Source organism: Lutra lutra, chromosome 5 (genome assembly GCF_902655055.1).
Source record: "Lutra lutra chromosome 5, mLutLut1.2, whole genome shotgun sequence".
NCBI classification, from domain to species: domain Eukaryota; kingdom Metazoa; phylum Chordata; class Mammalia; order Carnivora; family Mustelidae; genus Lutra; species Lutra lutra.
Window position 1 is genome coordinate 92,750,731 of NC_062282.1, and position 20,258 is coordinate 92,770,988.

The window sequence follows — 20,258 nt, forward strand, 5'->3', positions numbered from 1 at the left end:
AATCGCATTTCTTGCTATTAGTTATCTTTGTCAATACCTTTCCCTTTAATCAACCTCACAGTACACCACTTGGTAGGAAATTTCGCTTATGTTATGTGCAGTATATATGGAAGTAAGGCAGCTTCTTAGTGTGAACCTTATGCTGCTAATAGGAACAGTAGTGCCCTCTACAAAGTTATTTCCTAATTATTTACCAAATAATAAAATGAGTAATTTTCAGTTATGCTCAGAATTTTAGAAATCATTGTCTTTGGACTATTAAAATTCATACATACTAATTTGATTTTTAAGCTTATTTATCCTATTTATGATATGCATAAATTTCTAAAAATCTCTGTAGGAAATATTGCATAACTGGCTTTTCAGTTTTCATATAACATGATAAATATTGAAATAAAATACTTTATTTCTAGATTGATGAACATAGAATATGCGTTTGTGTAAGAAAACGACCACTCAATAAAAAAGGTATGATGCTTTTTGAACTCTTAGTAAGAGGTTGATTTTGTCCAGTTGGTATTTATTTTAATGATAGCAGAAATTAAATTGGTTTAGAAAAGTTAAATATAAATCATTTTATTTGTTATATAATCATTATGTGGATTTCTTTGTTAGATCTGCTTTGTTACTGCTCTATGAATCATTGCTATTTCTGGTTCTTGCTTTACAGAAATTTTGATAATTTTTTTACTTGGTTCAAATATGTCTTTTTGAATGGCATATTTATGAGATACTTATATTTATAGAAATTAATACTTCTATTAAAATTTTTATCACTTTTTAAAAATTATTTTACATCCAAATGCTATGAAAATTACTGGGCATTGATTTTCATTTATTCTTTTAGAAACTCAAATGAAAGATCTTGATGTAATCACAATCCCTAGTAAAGATGTTGTGATGGTACATGAACCAAAACAAAAAGTAGATTTAACAAGGTACCTAGAAAACCAAACATTTCGTTTTGATTATGCCTTTGATGACTCAGCTCCTAATGAAATGGTTTACAGGTAGGTAAATTTGTTTTAAATAACAATTTTGTTCTTATACTGTGTATTTATCACTACCCTGAACCTTGTGTTGATCTTGGCATATCTCTCCAAAAGTACAATATGCTCTTTTATTCTGAGTTTATACAAAAGTTATGTCATAAACACAATAATCAGTATTACTACTTGTTCCCTTTAATTCTACCCCCAAATCATAGTTTTTATTACTAATATGTATCTCATGCACTGTATATTACATATCCCATACATTAGATATATATTTATATATGGATAGGAAATTTCTGGAAAATGTAGGCGTTTTCTGTAGTTCTAGCAATGTGATATGATTAGAGGGGACTTTTACTTTTTGCTTTTTAGTCTCTGTATTAGTAAAGAAATTTGGAATATTTGCATACATCGTTTGTAAACATTGCCTTCTAATTATAACAGGTCAGTTTTAACAGCAGTGCTATTTCAATCTATATAGAACTGTCTTGGCAATTACTTGAATGCTTTTTCATTGACTTTTCATTTTATAAATATGGCTGGAAAACAGAAAATTAAATGGTTAATAAGAGTCCTGAGAATTGAAGTCTTATTAATGAGATATTTTTTAGATCAACTCCATTGGGCTTAAGCCAGTAAACTGGGAGTTTAGTTGTAAAAAAAGAGGAGAAAATTAAAGAATATGTGAATGCTAAATGGTATTATGAAGAATTTGTTTTAAAAGGAAACTATTAATATAAATTGTGTATTTTTACTGGAGAAGAGAGTCCTCTTCCCCTGCCGCTTCCTTTTCTTCTTCCACTCCTGCTTCATAAAATATGTCTGTTTGACTTTATAATTATAAGGTATGTTTCTCTGAATATGCTAGATTTAGTAAACATTCAGTTTTACCTTATATATATGCTTCTTAATTTTACCAGTATTGATGCTATCCTCTTTATTTACCTTTGAGGGAATGCGAGTTAGGCCTTTTTTTGTCTAATCACTCTGTAGACTCATTCACTATAATTTTTTTTTTTAAGATTTTATTTATTTATTTGAGAGAGAGAGTGAAAAAGAGCATGAGAGGGGAGAAGGTCAGAGGGAGAAGCAGACTCCCTGTGGAGCTGGGAGCCCGATGTGGGACTCGATCCTGGGATTCTAGGATCATGACCTGAGCCGAAGGCAGTTGCCCAACCAACTGAGCCACCCACGCACCCTCATTTACTACTTCTATTTGACCACTGTTTCCTGCTCCTTCTGTTCTGTGCCTTTTTCAGTTGTTCCTTAAAAAAAAATTCAGCAGAACTGTATAAAGTGTTCCACATACATTATTTTTTTTAAAGATTTTTTTATTTTTATTTGGCACAGAGAGAGCGCACAAGTAGGCAGGCAGAGAGAGAGAGGGAAGCAGGCTCCTCATGTAGCAGAGAGCCCGATGTGGGGCTCGATCCCAGGACCCTGAGATCATGACGTGAGCAGAAAGCAGAGGCTTAACCCACTGAGCCACCCAGGTGCCCCACATACATTATTTTGAAGCCAATATGAAAAAAGATTTGTTTCCCATTACATTTTCTAGAGCTCTGCTCAATGAAATATTTCTATAATTTTAACTCTAGCTGTGATTACAATAACAGGTTTGCAAAATAATTCAAAACCATATTTTTGCATCCTTCTCTTGAACTGAGACTATCAACTCCAGTGTCTTATATGTATAATTTATATTTACTTAGCTACATTCAAGGAAACCCTGTCACTTTTCTACTTGGGTAGATGGCCTTAAGATAATGTTTTTATAGTTTTGTTTTTTTTCTCTCTTGAGATTATCACTCTTTTGATTTGATTTCTGTTAAAACTTTTAATCCTGGTAGTGTGGGTTTTTGTATGTTTGGTTGGTTTTGTTGGTTTTCACTGTAGAAACTTTACTTGTCTTGCCTAGTATTACATTTTTTGTTGTTATTTTTAAAACTTTAATATTGTCTTTTACATACACATGTCTTAGCTCAGTTACTGTCTTTTTCTTTCTCTCTTTTTTGGGGGGGTGCCCATTGTGACCATCGTTTATTATGGAATTACTTGATATTATGCTTTAAAGAGCTGTAAGCAATTTTAGGATAAGGTTATTTAAAAACTGTAACAAATCAGTGGGCTCAACTGTAGTCTGACAGTTGAGCCCACTGATTTGTTAAAAATATTGGTATGGGAGCGCCTGGGTGGCTCAGTTGGTTAAGCAGCTGCCTTCGGCTCAGTTCATGATCCCAGGTTCCTGGGATTGAGCCCCGAATGGGGCTCCCTGCTTGGTGGAGAGCCTGCTTCTCCTTCTCCCTCTGCCTGCTACTCTGCCTACTTGTACTCTCTGTTTCTGTGTCAAATAAATAAAACCTTAAAAAAAATTGGTATGGGGCGCCTGGGTGGCTCAGTGGGTTTAAGCCGCTGCCTTTGGCTCAGGTCATGATCTCGGGGTCCTGGGATCGAGTCCCGCATCGGGCTCTCTGCTCAGTAGGGAGCCTGCTTCCCTCTCTCTCTGCCTGCCTCTCTGTCTACTTGTGATCTCTCTCTGCCCAATAAATAAATAAAATATTTAAAAAAATTGGTATGACTTTTGTTTATTAATAAGACTTAGTATTTTATTTACTTAATTTAAATATTGATGGCACATTCTGACTAGTGCATTTTATTTTTAAGGTTTACAGCTAGACCACTAGTGGAAACTATATTTGAAAGGGGAATGGCTACATGCTTTGCTTATGGGCAGACTGGAAGTGGAAAAACTCATGTGAGTAATTCATTAATTACATCATCCTATGCAGCTTGTTTATTTTCCTTATGGCTTAATTCTAAAACCTAAATTCTTAAGATTTATTCCTGAATAATGTCTATTATTATTTGTTTTTTAACATGTAGACTATGGGAGGTGACTTTTCAGGAAAGAATCAAGATTGTTCTAAAGGAATTTATGCATTAGCAGGTAACTGTCTTTTTTGCATATCATTTGTAATGTTTTTGAATATTGCTCAGGTGGCTTTGAAATAAAACTTGGAAATATCGTTCAGGACTTTCAGGATAACCATAAAGTTAAACAACAGTTTTAGGTTGTCAGACTGCTTGAAAAGAATTGTGAGAATTCGCTTTTGGAACAGGAATCTTGATTTTATTTGTATTATTTTAATTTGACATATTATTGGAGCTTAGTATTTGTTGAAACTTACAAGTATTTGTTGTCAAGTAGGTAATGTATGAAAAACTTCTGTCTGGTATGGTTATGGGAATAATCTTGCTATGACCACCTATAATTTTATGTTATTTATATGATTAAATAGCATTCTCTTATTGAATATGAGAGTGACATCTATATTTAAGTATAAAAAACTATTACTATTTTTTTGTAAAGTTAGTGTTCACTTTAGTCTTCATTTTTTTTATTGATACTGTCATTCTAGGTAAAGATTAATTGATTCCTCTAAATAGAGAAAATTTGAATTGCTTTTTAAAGATAGTATTTGTAGGGTGCCTGGGTGGCTCAGTCAGTGAAGCATCTGCTCATGTTGTGATCCCAGGGTGCTGGGATTGAGCCCTGTATCAGGCTCTCTGCTCAGCAGGGAGTTTGTTCTCCCACCCCTTCTGCCCCTGTCGTCCCCTGCTCATGTTCTCTCTCTTGCTCCATCTCTCTCTCTCAAATAAAATGAATAAAATCTTAAAAAAAAAAAAGTATTTGTAACATCTTAACACATTTTCTCCACATGGAATTCTTGACAGCTCGGGATGTCTTTTTAATGTTAAAGAAGCCAAACTATAAGAAGTTAGAACTTCAAGTGTATGCAACCTTTTTTGAAATTTATAGTGGAAAGGTAAGTGGAAACTTAAAAAAACAAACAAACTGATTTTGTTTGGGAGGATGTTAAATTGTGGTTTAATATATTTATAACATGAAATTTAACACTTTACCCATTTTTTTTGTGTACATGTTCACTGGCATTAACTACATGTTGTACAACCATTTCCACCACATATTTTTATATGTGTTAGACTATTATGTTAGCATTTTGTTGAGATTTTAGGAAATTCCCTTTGAAAGTCTCAACTTCTATATTGAGCATTATTATTCAAGTTATTCTAATTTTCTGAAATAATTTTTGGACTCTGATTCATTTTTATAGAACAGAGTCTTTTTCTTTAAAGCTAGTTTTCCAATTTTTTTTTTTTTTAAATAGGTGTTTGACTTGCTAAACAGGAAAACAAAATTAAGAGTACTAGAAGATGGAAAACAACAGGTTCAAGTGGTGGGATTACAGGAACGGGAGGTCAAATGTGTTGAAGATGTACTGAAACTCATTGACATAGGCAACAGTTGCAGGTAAATTTCATTTTAAGTAAGAGAAACTTAATTTCTTAATCAGTTTTAGATAATTTGGGTATTTAAACAAAACGGAGGTATTACTTAATGCATTTTCGTAGTGAAAATTTGTTCATAAAAACTTCTACCGTTATATGTTACTGAGTGATATCTACTATATTGATAATCATACTACAAATAAACTCAAAGTGTGCCAGATTAAAGTGTATGAATCTGGTATGTTGAAGTGTTTTAAGTCAGATTGTTTCTTTTGTACTTAAATGATGAAAACTGGATAGTTTTTTGAAGGTTTCTTTGATGGAATACCATGGTTTACAGTATAAAAAACTGACATATTTTTGGTATCTCAAATAACCTTAATCATATTGTTGTAGAACATCCGGTCAAACATCTGCAAATGCACATTCATCTCGGAGCCATGCAGTGTTTCAGATTATTCTTAGAAGGAAAGGAAAACTACATGGCAAATTTTCTCTCATTGATTTGGCTGGAAATGAACGAGGAGCTGATACTTCCAGTGCAGACAGGCAAACCAGGCTTGAAGGTGCTGAAATTAATAAAAGCCTTTTAGCACTCAAGGTAAATAACGTGTATTTAATTGTGAAAGATATTTTGCTTTTGACATTAATTTTGTTTAGAGTAGCTACAAATCATAGCAAATGTAGCATTTAGTAAGGAAGAGAGGTTTGTTTATGTTTACAGTTATTGATTTATAATATACCCAGGATTCTTTACACGTACTCATTTTTTTTTTAGAGTGAAAAAGATCTAAGATTCTACAGGGCTTTAACTAGTTACAATTATTGTAGGGGAAGATAAGGAATCCCAAAACTCAGCTAAGAAATAGTGTCTCAGAAAAATGTGGAATGGCTTTCAGAAAGTTAGGAGGACAATATTCTGTCCCTTCCTTGAATAGAAAAAGAAGGATCAGGGACGCCTGGGTGACTCATTTGGTTAAGCATCTGCCTTCAGCTCAGGTCATGATCCCAGGGTCCTGGGATCAAGCCCTGCATCTGGCTCCCTACTCAGTGGGAAACCTACTTCTCCCTCTCATTCTCCCCCCTGCTTGTGCCCACCCCCCATTAAATAAATAAATAAATAAATAAACAAACAAATAAATAAATAAAATCTTTTGGGGGAAAAAATCTTTTAAAAAATGTTAAAAAAAAAAAAAGGGAGGGGCATCTGGGTGGCTCAGTGGGTGAAAGCCGCTGCCTTCGTCTCAGGTCATGATCCCAGGGTCCTGGGATCGAGCCCCACATCGGGCTCTCTGCTCAGCAGGGAGCCTGCTTCCTCCTCTCTCTCTCTGCCTGCCTCTCTGCCTATTTGTGATCTCTGTCTGTCAGATAAATAAATAAAATCTTTAAAAAAAAAAGGAAAGGAAGGATTGGCAAGGTTATAAGAAAACATTGTGTTTTTTCTTTTGTCATGCCAATTTCAAAGTTTAGCTTTTTATCCTTCTATCTGTTACTTCTATATTCTAGTTAGAGTCTCTAGAAGAATCTTTTATAAGTACTTTATTGTTGTTGTTACTGTTTTTAATTTCATTTTCTTGAATTAGCTTCATGTAACCATCTTTACTATGCTCTAAACCTGTTAGTAGGATTTCCAGAGCCGATCAGATCTTAAATGTTAGGGTTATAATAAAAGGTCTTTTAAATATGTTAGATAAGATTACTTGTTATAAGGAGCCTAATCTGTAAAACTTGCTTTCTTAATTTTCAGGAGTGCATCAGAGCCTTAGGTAGAAATAAACCTCATACTCCTTTCAGAGCAAGTAAGCTCACTCAGGTGTTAAGAGATTCATTCATAGGTGAAAATTCTCGTACCTGCATGGTAAGTTTATGTTTGTTTGTTTGTTTTGTTTTAACCCTGAATAGTGAATAACTCACAATATCTTTGGAAAGATTATAATGTACATTAATAACAGTCATTTAAATCCTTCTATTGTGAGAGATACAATGGTACTTAAGATGTGGTCCCTTCCAGTCTGATAAGAGAGGATTATATTGTACTTATAATGCATTCTACGATTTCCAACATCTGAGTCTTCTTGAGGTTGGTCTTCATTGATTTTTATTCTCCTTGAGTATGGTTCATGCTTTTCTTTTTCTTCGTATGTCTAGTAAAATTGGTTTATATAATTTTTTTTGTTTATGTAATTTTTATTATGAATAAATACTTAGACACTCTGAATTCTCTTATGTTCTAAAGATTATTGATTGTTGTTGTTTTAGCAAGAAGTGCACTTAACTTATTTCAAACTCTTGTCTTCCCTGTTTTGGGCAGCAGATAAAATTGAAAACTGTTCTTTTAGACTCAGCTGTTACTTGGAGTAAGCCTTATGTATGCCTGGTTCAGGAGTCAGCCAGAGATTTGGGTGGTTTATATGTACAATTTTTGGTTGTCACGATTACCTCCCTATATGATTATCTCTCTTCTGGGACAAACTTCACTTTCTAGCTGCTTTAGTTGCTACCTTCAAATTCTGTCCTTTAGTATAACCAGTGAAATTCCCGTTTTCTAGTAAAGTTTCAGTTGCCCTGTGTGACAGCAGTGGGGCTTGCCCTTAAACAAAAATATTGTTGTATTGGGTGGGGAGGGGGTAGTGGAAACTCTCAGTGCTCTTCCCTCCTGGGTGTTGACCTCCATTTTCTGTCCAATTTAAATCATTTTCTGGTGCTTTCAGAGAGTTGTTTATATTTTATGTGGTTTACAATTATTATCTGATTGTGGGTGTAATATTGCAAATTATCTTAGAGTTTAGATACCACAAATGTTTATTTTAAATAACCATTTTAAGATTAGATCTTAATGGACAATATGTTGATAAGACTGTCTTCATCATTTATAACATTTTCTTTACCTTTGCATCTTCTCCTTCAGATTGCCACAATCTCTCCAGGAATGGCATCCTGTGAAAATACTCTTAATACATTAAGATATGCAAATAGGTATGCAAAATAGTTACTCAGTTTGAAATTTGAGGGGAGTAGAGCAGTAGTTACTTTGACTTAATATCTGATAGGGTAACTTTTATTATTTTTTTCTAATTTAAAAAAAATGTTTTGCATGTTATTAAGATGATATGTAGAGTCATTTGGTCAAGTTCTGAAAATAAATGGAAATGTGTTGCATAATTTGGAAAGAGATTTAGATCTTTAGTAGAATTGGTCTTTCTATCCTAGAACATGATTACATTTTTCTGTTTCACCAAGTTATATTTCATATTTTTTTACTACATTTAAATCATGTAAATTTTTCTTAATAGGAAAGTCTAAATGAGTATAAGGGGACCAATCTGTATTTCTTAAATTGTTTTATCTATATGCTAAAAATTATTTCTGATAATACTAAATGCCATATGTGGGAAATCTAGGGTTTGAATAAGTAATGATAGCACGTTTTTTTTCTGGTGTTCTATATGAGTTACATTTTACTACTCATTGTCGCTAGTGTTAGATAATTTAATGGACAGTGATGTTATTACAAATAAAGGACAAAAAATATTATAGACTTAAAATAATTTATTCCTTAGAGTCATGAAGTGCCTTTGGAACTTCAGATTGTGATAGACAGATTTATATTTATTCCAAAAATCATTCCTGTTGCTCGCTTTGAAAAAATGACTTTGTAGTTTTAAATTTCTCTTATCACATACTGCATTTGAGATTCTCATTGTTAGCTATCAAAGTCCTCTTTGTATTCCATTTCTACTGTGGACAGTCCCTTAATTTTACTGAATACAGTATTTGTCCTGTTTAATTGCTATGGAAATTTTATTTTTAATCTTTTTTTTTAAAACAGGGAATACATATGTATACAGAGAAGTACTGAAAACATTAAGTGAATTATCTAATAAATATTTATACAGTATAAATTCTGTCATCAGATTGGGAAAATAGAACATTTCTGCCTCTCTAGAAAGCTCCCCATATGTCCCCTCCTGATGACAAATCCTGAATAACCTGTCCAAATCCATTAATCTCTACCCCAAGGTAGATGTTGTCTTGACTTCTGTGGCATAATTTTCTTGGTTTTCTTTTTCTCTCTTTTTAAAAACAGTTTTTCCACCTATGAATGTATCTCTGAACAACATAGGTAGCTGTATTTGAACTTTCCATAAATGGGGTCATACTCTTGATTTTGTTTCAACTGAAGAGATTTTTTTAATGATAGTAAAAACTGGGGGCGCCTGGGTGGCTCAGTGGGTTAAGCTGCTGCCTTCGGCTCAGGTCATGATCCCAGGTCCTGGGTTCGGGCCCCACATCGGGCTTTCTGCTCAGCAGGGAGCCTTCTTCCTCCTCTCTCTCTGCCTGCCTCTCTGCCTACTTGTGATTTCTCTCTGTCAAATAAATAAATAAAATCTTAAAAAAAAAATGATAGTAAAAACTGTTGGAATGTATAAGCTTTTGACATTTTGCAAAAAGACATTAAAATAACTTCTTTATAAATATAATGGAACTTTATTTCTAAATTTAATCCTTTTTAAACTTAGAATTTTGGGCTCTGAGCTGCAAACATTTATGGTACTTTTAATTCATTTTTATAATGAACATTTTTGGTATGTGGGGTTTTTATCATTAAAGTGCTTCTCTTACTTCTAGTTGTTCATGGGAGAGAGGAGCAACAGCTTAGTATAGCAGAATATTGCCATGTTACAGAATTAAAACAAAACCCCTCCATGTCTTCAGACTTCTAACTGCAAAAGAATCTACCTAATGCGAACATACTCTATCTGGCTATTCCTCTAGTTCATTTAGGTCCAAGTAAATGTTTTAATTTATTATCATGTAATGTAATTTATCTGCAATGTGATTAACCGTCTGGGACAAATAATTCTGTCTTTTCTTTGCAAACCTCTGGAAATAAAGATTTCCAACCTCCCCTGATAGCTCATTTGAGGAATATAATTCCTGCATATAGTATTTAGTGTTTGAGTTAGACAGAAGCCCTTGGAATAGAGGAAAATATTAGCCTATTAGGGACGGATAGGTTATCTAAATTAGAAGATTCTTATAGAATCCTAAATGGAGTTGGGAATAAAAAGAATCACGTCATTGTTAGAAATTTAGATTTTGTCAGTCTGTATGGTATATAAGCTTTCCAAAGTGACTATAAAGGATGAAGGGCAGCTGAATCCAGTATTGAACCTGTGATAGCAGACATTACCAATAGGTCAAAGAAGGATTGTAAGTAGAAGAAATAAATTAGTTTGATCTAAGTGATTATTAGTTTGATCTGTATGACTATCTGTGACCCAACAAAATAGTCATTTCGTTCTTATTAAATCTAAAAGAAGTAATGAGAAAAACATGCTCAGTATATTGGATGTTTAATAACATAGTGTTTGTACTCATAGCTAAGTTTGAACCTCACTTATTCTCATTGAATGAACTTGGGTAAGATACTTTATTTCTCTGAACTGATTTCTCATCTGTAAAGTGGTAAAAATAATATCACAGGATTGTTTTAAGATTTATATAATATAATGCCTAAAATATACAATCACAATACCTAACATGTAGGAAATACATAATAAATACTGCTTACTGTTTTGAAATGAGATGGCTCCAAAAGGAACATAGGGAATCACAAAGAGGTGTAAGAAAAGCCATAATTTGGTTATATATAAATATCGGAGATATTACCAAAAGCAATTTAAATTCCATTGCTAAAGAGGCTTTCCTTAACCAGGGTTCTTCATCTGAACCAAACACAGAAAACTATTTGAGGAACTGCTTTCTCATTTTGTACCAAGGATGGAACCATTCTAGACACATAGGAGAGAAGTTAATTCATTATAAACAGTGGATGCTGTAAGGACTTAATACTCTTGTGTTCTCTTTTAAGTCTGCAAGAATATTGAGGGGTCATTGATGCTAATAAAATATTTGCAGTATTGACTGTACAAGGAAATTTAATTAATAGTCATGTAGTTAAAGAAGGGGCATTTAAAATTTAGGTGATGGTCCGGTTAAACTTTTAGGAGGGGTCATGAGGAAAGGGGAAAGTATACCAGAAAGTAAGAACTATGGACAAAAGTATCAATAGAACAGAAAAATTCAGAAACTTCTTAAAATTATTTTTAAAGTACTCTATATACAGTAAGTCACAACAATGTTGATATCTTTTTTTTTTAAACAAATTAAGCTGAATACAAAATAAAAACTTGAAATGTGCATTGCTGTCTTTACAAGAGCATTTTCTCTTAATTTGTTGCTGTTTTGGTGCTGCAGAGTAAAGGAGTTTGGAATTAGTCCATCAGACATTCCCTTCTCACAGGGTAGTGGCAGTCGCCCTGATCTCTCTCCTTCTTATGAGTATGACGACTTTTCTCCTTCGATTACCAGGTCTACTTCCTTCTATGCATAAGATGTTTATTTTCATAGTTTCTTTTGAATTGTGTTACATATGAATATTTCATTTATACTTTAGTTCTGAGCCATTTTATTTTTCATTTTCATTTCATTTGGCAGGTGATGATTGTACTGCATGATCTTCATTTTTGTGTACTTTACTAATTTATTTGCTTTAAAATGTTGATTTAGAATTCAGGCTTCCTGTTGCCCCTCATAATTTTAAGGATGATGTCATCTTTGCATATTTATAGTTGAAAGGTAAACTGTCTTGTTTAAAATGAGAAGTTTACCGTTACTCTGTATGTTCTTATAAATTTCCTTGTCTGCGAGGAAATGACAAAGATCGTTTGATTTAGAACATGTACCCTCCCACTGTGTAAACTGAAGTATAATAGGTAAACATTTTTTAATTGATAGAACTTTATAACATAATCTTTATATGTTAGAATTATGATTATTTCACATGTGGCTATTTTAATAGAGCATCATAACAACTAAAAATCTACAAAGTATATTAAGTTCTCTGATTTTGGCAATAATCTCTTTATTGGTCTAAGTGCTGTTGTTAGCATTTTTCTGTTTATATAATTTAATTGCAAAAACAGTTTGTTTTTACTTTGAAATACTGAATCTACATACTTTGCTAATTGTCATTATGCACAATAATTATCTCTGAAATAATTGTAAAGTTACCTCACTAAATTCTGAAAGTTCATCAGCTGAATATCCCTTTAGTCTTTACACAGATTTCAGATAAACTTGATCTGGAAAGCTGACATCATCAGTCTTAATATGTTAATTGAATAGGATGGTAGTTTCTTGATCCTCTGCATGTGTCTTTGTTAATTTTAGGTGCCTCTTATGTATTAATAGGGTGAAAGAATTGACTGTGGATCCAGCTGCTGCTGGTGATGTCCGTCCAATAATGCACCACCCACCAAATCAAATTGATGACTTAGAGGCACAGTGGGGTGTGGGGAGTTCCCCTCAGAGAGATGATCTGAAACTTCTTTGTGAACAGAACGTGAGTGACAATATAGTTCTGATCACCTGATTTTAGTTCATTTCATCAGTAGCAGAATTAATGATTGTAAACTACCATCTGCATCGGGGTCAGCCGACTACAGTCTATGGGCCAGCCATATGTTTTTATGCATAAAGTTTTACTGAATTATGGCCATGCTTCATTTACAACTTGTCTGGCTGCTTTCTCGGACAAAAGCAATGACAAAAACAAGCCCAAAATAGATACTATCTGCCCCTTTAAAATGTTTGCTGACCCTGATCTAAACTTTTTTTTTTTGTTTGTTTACCCCCCCTCAGACTTTCTATCAGTTTTAAACTTTGGTGGTATTGAAAGTAATAAAGGGAAAAAACAACTTCAAGAATTACGTATACAACATATCATACATATAGGTTAAAAACAATTAACTATGGACTCCTGCATATAAAAAGAATGCATGAACTCTATCAAAAATCAAACATGGTAGGGGCGCCTGGGTGGCTCAGCGGGTTGAAGCCTCTGCCTTCGGCTCAGGTCATGATCCCAGGGTCCTGGGATCGAGCCCCACGTCGGGCTCTCTGCTCAGCAGGGAGCCTGCTTCCTCTCTCTCTCTCTGCCTGCCTCTCTGCCTACTTGTAATCTCTGTCAAATAAATAAATAAAATCTTAAAAAAAAAAAAATCAAACATGGCAAAATGCTAACATTTGTTAAGTATGGTTGTACTCTGTATGTTTGAAATGGCTAGTGACATTTCATAATTTAACAATTTGATTCCCAGTTACTCAAAAAATAAAAATAATGTACCTGTTGTATAAAGACAAAGAGGTATAAAGAAGTAACAAAAAAAAGCACAAACAATACATGTTTTTTGTTTTTTTTTTTTTTTTAGATTTTATTTATTGACTTGACAGAGAGAGAGAGATCACAAGTAGGCAGAGAGGCAGGCAGAGAGAGAGGGGGAAGCAGGCTCCCTGCTGAACAGAGAGCCCGATGCGGGGCTCGATCCCAGGACACTGGGACCATGACCTGAGCCGAAGGCAGAGGCTTAACCCACTGAGCCACCCAGGCACCCCCAATACATGTTTTCATATGATTACTTTAATATGTTGAGGGGATTCCTCTCTGTGAGATGTAAAAGATTTTATAATTAACTTCCTTTTTAAAAATATAACCTACAGGGGCACCTAGGTGGCTCAGTGGGTTAAGCCACTGCCTTCGGCTCAGGTCATGATCTCAGGGTCCTGGGATCGAGCCCCGCATCGGGCTCTCTGCTCAGCGGGGAGCCTGCTTCCCCCTGCCTCTCTGCCTACTTGTGATCTCTCTCTTTCTCTCTCTCTGTCAAATAAATAAATAAAATCTTAAAAAAAAAAATGTATAACCTACATAGTTTTATATATTCTTTTAAGAATCTTACAGTAGTAGTTTCTCATGATAAAAGGTGGCATTTATTAGTTGCTTACTACATAACTTACATTAACTAAGTAAGCATTTTACTTATTATCTGATGTAATCCTCACAACTCTATGTAGTAGACACCATAATTATCTCTACTTTTTAACTGCTTTTCCAAAAAGTGAGGGAACTTGGGGTTCCTGGCTTAAAATAAGAGTTCTAAACTTTGAACCATGGAAAATAAAAAACTGAAAATGAGATCCTGGCCTGAAAATGAGATTCCTATCTCCTGTCTCCAAAAGTTTGGTATAGTTGCTTTTTGCATTCTTGAAACAACCATGTACTGTACCTAGGTATGGTGCCTCTTAAGGATTTGGAAAATGAAAACAAGGTGGGCCCTCTCTGTAGCAGATTTTTTTCCATTTTATTTTTCTGTCTGCCTGGTTGGGTCTTTGTAGGACTTTAATTTGGAGAGGTTAGGTAGGACTGATCCAGAGGCTTGAAGTATAACATCATGAGTTCTTGGAGTCTTCTCCATATTTAAGAGTATGTGGCTTTCCTTGAAATTTTCTACCCCCTGGAACTATCTTGAGGTGGTTCAGCCTTAGCTTTTTAGTTGAGTTTACTGGTGCCTGTGTACCTTTTCTTACTGTTGTATTAAGGTCTTAACAAGGTAAATTAAAACGGGATAGGGTCTAAGACATGTCCTACAGATAAAACCAACATAAGTATACAAAGTAGAAGATAATAAAGAGCATTAGCATTCCAGAAGTAGTTGTATAGACAAAAAAAGTATTCTAAGTAGACTGCATGGAAGTGAGAGGAACTTGCATAGTATCTTAATGCAAAAGAAAGAGGACATTCCAGGGGCGCCTGGGTAGCTCAGTGGGTTAAGCCGCTGCCTTCGGCTCGGGTCATGATCTCAGGATCCTGGGATCGAGTCCCACATCAGGCTCTCTGCTCAGCAGGGAACCTGCTTCTCTCTCTCTCTCTCTCTCTCTGCCTACCTCTCTGTCTACTTGTGATCTCTCTCAGTCAAATAAATAAATAAATATTTAAAAAAAAAAAAAAAAAGAAAGAGGACATTCTGGGCTTGACAGGGAGGTGGGCAAATATAATGAATAAAATTGGTTGAGTGTGTTTATCGTATGATATATTGTATGCCTGCATGTCTTAATAAAAACATATTTGTTTCCCAAAGAGAAGATAAAAAGTTCTTTGACCAACTTGATTATATATATATAAACTTTTACAGATGGTAGCATACTGATTGAAGTCAAATGTCTTCTTATACTATTTAACCAAAATTTGTACATACATTTAGAATTGTGTATCTATTTTGAAAAAGTCACTTTTTAAACTCACATTTTATAAAACAATTTTAAGTAAACCTCATCACTAAAGCCACATTTTGAGGAAATAAATCATTATAGACATTGGGGTTGGGAAAGAAGCTCAAAAAAGAAAGCAAGGCTAGAGAAATTTTCACTTGATGTAGGACTAATAATATGTTGTATTTATGTCTGTGGGGTTTTTGTTGATGAGGTAAAGTCAGTTGTCGATTAAGATTTCTATAAAAACTGACAAACATACCGTATGGTGTAATGCAGAAATTAAGATTTAGTAAGAGTTGAGACCTTCAGAACACTTAATTTGATAGTCACAGTCATAGAAGACATTATCTTGAAATCTCTTTTCTGGTGAAAAGATATTTAAGACATACAGATGGCTTAGATTATAAAAATAAAACAATACTGAGGAAATATTTTAGTATATTTTAGCTTATAATAAATATATTTTTGAAAAGTTGCATTATTCCAAAAGAGATTGCTTTTTTAGGGTAATTCTACAGTAAAACCTGGGCTAAGTGAAAACTACCCCTTACTGAGAGGCTTAAATTTGGGCTGTCTTACTGAGTGTTACATCGGATACTTATGACCCATAAAAGGGAGTTGTGGCTTTGCCTTTTATATTATATTTTAGTAGTCTTTATCTTGCAAACTTCTCATTTTTTTAAATGACATTTTTATAAATGATGTGGGAAAACTACTTTTATGTAGCATTTAAAATGTAAATTTTATATCCTAATTTTTTAAACTATGTTCATCTTAAGGAAGAAGAAGTTTCTCCCCAATTGTTTACTTTCCATGAAGCTGTCTCACAAATGGTAGAAATGGAAGAACAAGTTGTAGAAGATCACAGGGCAGTGTTCCAGGTAAAATAAGATGGGACCTTTCATTAAATATTTCTGTAGGGAAATTAAGAACTTTCATAATACTTTGAATATTATCCTAATTTTTAAAATTTACTATTTTGTGTATGTATATGTGTATTTGTAGGGTGTAGAGTATATGTATGGGATATTTTGGACAGAAAATGAATGGTGGTTACAGTGTTTCTTTGGTGCCATGGTGAAAAGACCTAGCTTATTTACTACTCTTCTCCTGCTCTGTTTGTTTTAGTTAGTTGTCCATTTTTAGAAAAGGGTTGAACTTCTGTCCTCCACCACCTCTTTCTCCATGTTAGGACAGTTTATCTGACATAAGTAAGAAAAACTTCTAAGGGTTATCGTAACAGTTGAGGAAGTATCTTTCCTTACAAAGGAGGAAAAGTGCTTTAGGAAAGGGAAGGTTACTACAGTGGCAGATGTGTGAGGATAGTTAAATCCCTGTCTGTCCCAGTAACTGCTGATGTATTCATCCCATTGTCCATTCAGCCTATTAAAAGTACGGTGTGATTTACTGTATGATTTCCTTCTTCCCCCCACCTGCTCCCTTTTATAACAAGAAAATACCCTGGAGAATGATACTTAAGAGGAAGTGAAGCTAACATTTAGTTAGCATTATGGAGACTATAAATATGTTTTGGGAAAAAAAAAAAAAGTGTTTTGAGGAAAAGGTGAACAATAGATCAGTCTTTCTGTTGACCTGTGTCCCTTCTCTGATGTTTGAGAAATATTTATTTGTAAACAAATATTAACATGAGTCAGCTGTAGGCCATTTAAACACCTGGATAAAAGGCTCAAAAATGGGCGCGTCTGGGTGGCTCAGTAGATTAAAGCCTCTGCCTTCGGCTCAGGTCATGATCCTGGGGTCCTGGGATCGAGCCTTGCATCAGGCTCTGCTCAGAGCCTCTCTCTCTCTCTCTCACGGCCTGCCTCTTTGGCTACTGTGATCTCTGTCAAGAAAATAAATAAAATCTTTAAAAAAAAAAAGGCTCAAAAATATAACAGAACTATTTATTTTATAAGTTGAGAATAGGATGTACCCTCATCAAAACTATTACAGTTCTGGGACGCCTGGGTGGCTCAGTTGGTTAAGCATCTGCCTTTGGCTCAGGTCATAATCTCAGGGTTCTGGGATCTAGTCCTGAAGCAGGCTCCTTGCTCAGTGGGGGGCCTGCCACTCACTTTAAAATCTTTTTTAAAAAGTCTTTGAAAAAAGGCAGGGGGGCTCCTGGGTGGCTCAGTTGGTTAGGCAACTGCCTTCAGCTTGATTCATGGTCCTGGGGTCCCAGGATCAAGTCCTGCATTGGGCTCCCTGCTCGGTGGGGACTCTGCTCCCTCTGACCCTCTCCCCTTGCATGCTTGCGCTCTCTCGCTCTCTCTCTCTCAAATAAGTAATATCTTAAAAAAAAATAAAAAAGAAAAACAGTTTTAGTCAAACCCTTATTTTGGTGATCTATTTAGAGGCCTAGGTGTTTAGATTAAATCAGGAAAGGACACTTGTAATTTAAGAAAATTGTCTCTGTGCTTTTGGAGCAAGGTGTCATATAAAGACTATCATTTCCCACTCTGCCATTTTATGATGAAATCTAGAAGGTCTTTGTTTTTTGCAGAAGTGATTATTTTTCAGTTTCAATCCAGTATTCTTTTTACAATTCGGTTTATTGTTATTCTGTGCTGTGATCTGTCATTTCTCAAAATAGAGTGTTGTTTTAAAAGATTAAATGGATAACTAAAGAAAAAGAAAAATATGGGGATGTGTATATGTGTTTTAATTGATACACATAGAGAGATGGATATATATATAGGTATAGAAAACTATATATATGTATATATATATATATACATATATATATATAGTTGTCTAATAGATATCTAAAGCTAAGTTGCTAAAATTCAGCCTGATAATATGTGTAGTCTAGTTATAATTAACTATTAAATTGTACTGAAAGCTAGAAAGTGCCCATTTACATATCCAAAGCCTCTTTAACTCACTATGGTATGAACTTGCTCATGATTTATATGATTCATGACTTTGCTAGGAAATGAAACTTATAAATTCCACATTATCTAAAATCACTTAAGAATGATTAGTCTATGAATAGTAAGTAGCTACTGTATAGTGATTTGTTTGACTTCTAAAATTGACTGTCTGTTGATCTCTTATAGTTACAATAATTTTGAAGACCTAGTGTTTGGAATTTAGGGTTAACTCTTGACCCAACCACTATGAGGCCCCAAATGGGTTTGTACATTCTACATGGTTTGCAAGTTCTAGGCTACCATAGACCTCAATAAGTTGTTCAGTAGTTTTATTATACCATTCTTCCCCAATTTTAGGGGTAGCTACTAAAGTTTTGAGAATTATTGTGCTCACTGATTGATACATGTTTGATTCACTCCCTTCCCCAAACCCTTACCCAGGGTAAAGTAAAAGTAGAAAAATGAAGTTACCTTGCTTGGCTTATCGTGTTTGTGTTTGTGTTAGAATTTTCTAAAAATTTCTCAATTTTACTATGTAAATAAAGATGTTTTATACTTATTAATATTTTAGAGAATACCATCTGAGGTATGCTTGAATATATTTAACATATGTGAAATTTGTAAATTGGTTTCTGTCTTACAAAGAGGCTTATTGGATTCTTTAATTTTTGTCCTTTTAGGAATCTATCCGATGGTTAGAAGATGAAAAGGCTCTTCTAGAGATGACTGAAGAAGTAGACTATGATGTAGATTCATATGCTACTCAACTTGAAGCTATTCTTGAGCAAAAAATAGACATTTTAACTGAGCTGCGGGGTAATTTCTTTTTCATTTTAGTGCTTGAAATCTCCATCTTTGTATGTAAGTGGTGGTAGGATTTTCATATTGCAAGAGGGTATCTAAAATAAAAATTATGGCAACCATTTAATACATTTCCAGAGGTATAAAGACAGACCAGTCATTCTGTTTTTTTATAAAAAAGAAACATGGAGTATTCTTTTCAAGTGCTTTTTAGTTATCCTTTCTCTTTTAGGCATTTGAAAAGATAAAAACATCTTATGTTTAAAGAGGGAAAATGGATTTTAACAAATTTGTAAGTTTTATACACTCATTCAGATTTTTAGTTTGATAGGTCAGTGCTTGTCAGAATTATTTTGCTTAGGTTGGGTCTATTTAGGACCATCCCTTCTATAGCCTCCTATCTGCATCTCTTCTGTGCATCTGTGTCATGTCTCTCCTTTGAAGCCTTAAAAAATCAAGGGGAAGGTTTCAAGACCTTGAACAACTCAAGACCTTTCAACAATTTCCTTCCTACTTTGCGAATGTATGTGACTTACCTTCATGCCATCTGTTCTTGGCTTTTTAATTAGCTTGTCTGTGTAGCTTCACATACACGTTTATCCTATGTACTTGTTTCTGTGGCGTTGGCAAATTAGTTTTCTCCACTTGTATGCGAATGGATATCTTTGTATGTGTACATGAAATGCAGTGTAAAACCAGAATCAAATTGCTAGTTCTTAACACCAGACTGGCTAATTTTTAACATAGGTTCTTTGTGAAGTTGGGTATTTGAAATCATATTCTATGAAGAGCCAGCAGTGACCATTTGCCCAATTCAGAATTGTTGGTGCAAATGTGAATTTCTAAAATTTACTTTCGTTTTTCATATTCTTCATATTCAAGCCTTGGTTAAAGTGTTTTGATCATTTTTCTTATCAGAACTCACAAAGAGCTTTTCTGTATGTATTTTATATAGGACAGATCATAATGAATTATAATTTTTTTCTTTGTAATATGTGGCATCCAACTTAGTTATATTAAGTGTATCCATAACTTTGAAGAAATTACTGTCTAGCTGTTGTATTTTTTTTTAGGAAAAAAATTTTTTTTTTACCATCCAGAGATAATTTTGGTATTAACATAAGAAGTTTGAGAGCTTTTATCTTATATTAACAGATATGAGATC

General features: G+C 34.0%; 1 protein-coding gene across 4 annotated transcripts in view; it reads left to right on the plus strand.

The window, feature by feature from the left end:
* The window catches only part of KIF2A (kinesin family member 2A), a 74,957-nt gene that overhangs the window by 47,893 nt on the left and 6,806 nt on the right, over positions 1–20,258 (plus strand). For 2 of the 4 annotated variants that reach the window (XM_047731309.1, XM_047731310.1), the window contains exons 8-20: positions 414–468; positions 848–1,010; positions 3,660–3,750; positions 3,879–3,942; positions 4,731–4,822; positions 5,186–5,328; positions 5,703–5,907; positions 7,054–7,164; positions 8,215–8,282; positions 11,568–11,681; positions 12,564–12,714; positions 16,199–16,300; positions 18,973–19,108. In XM_047731309.1, the coding sequence (XP_047587265.1) occupies positions 414–468; positions 848–1,010; positions 3,660–3,750; positions 3,879–3,942; positions 4,731–4,822; positions 5,186–5,328; positions 5,703–5,907; positions 7,054–7,164; positions 8,215–8,282; positions 11,568–11,681; positions 12,564–12,714; positions 16,199–16,300; positions 18,973–19,108 (1,495 nt within the window). The remainder of the gene's footprint in view (positions 1–413; positions 469–847; positions 1,011–3,659; positions 3,751–3,878; positions 3,943–4,730; positions 4,823–5,185; positions 5,329–5,702; positions 5,908–7,053; positions 7,165–8,214; positions 8,283–11,567; positions 11,682–12,563; positions 12,715–16,198; positions 16,301–18,972; positions 19,109–20,258) is intronic. The other 2 variants (XM_047731311.1, XM_047731312.1) reach the window with 1 other exon arrangement.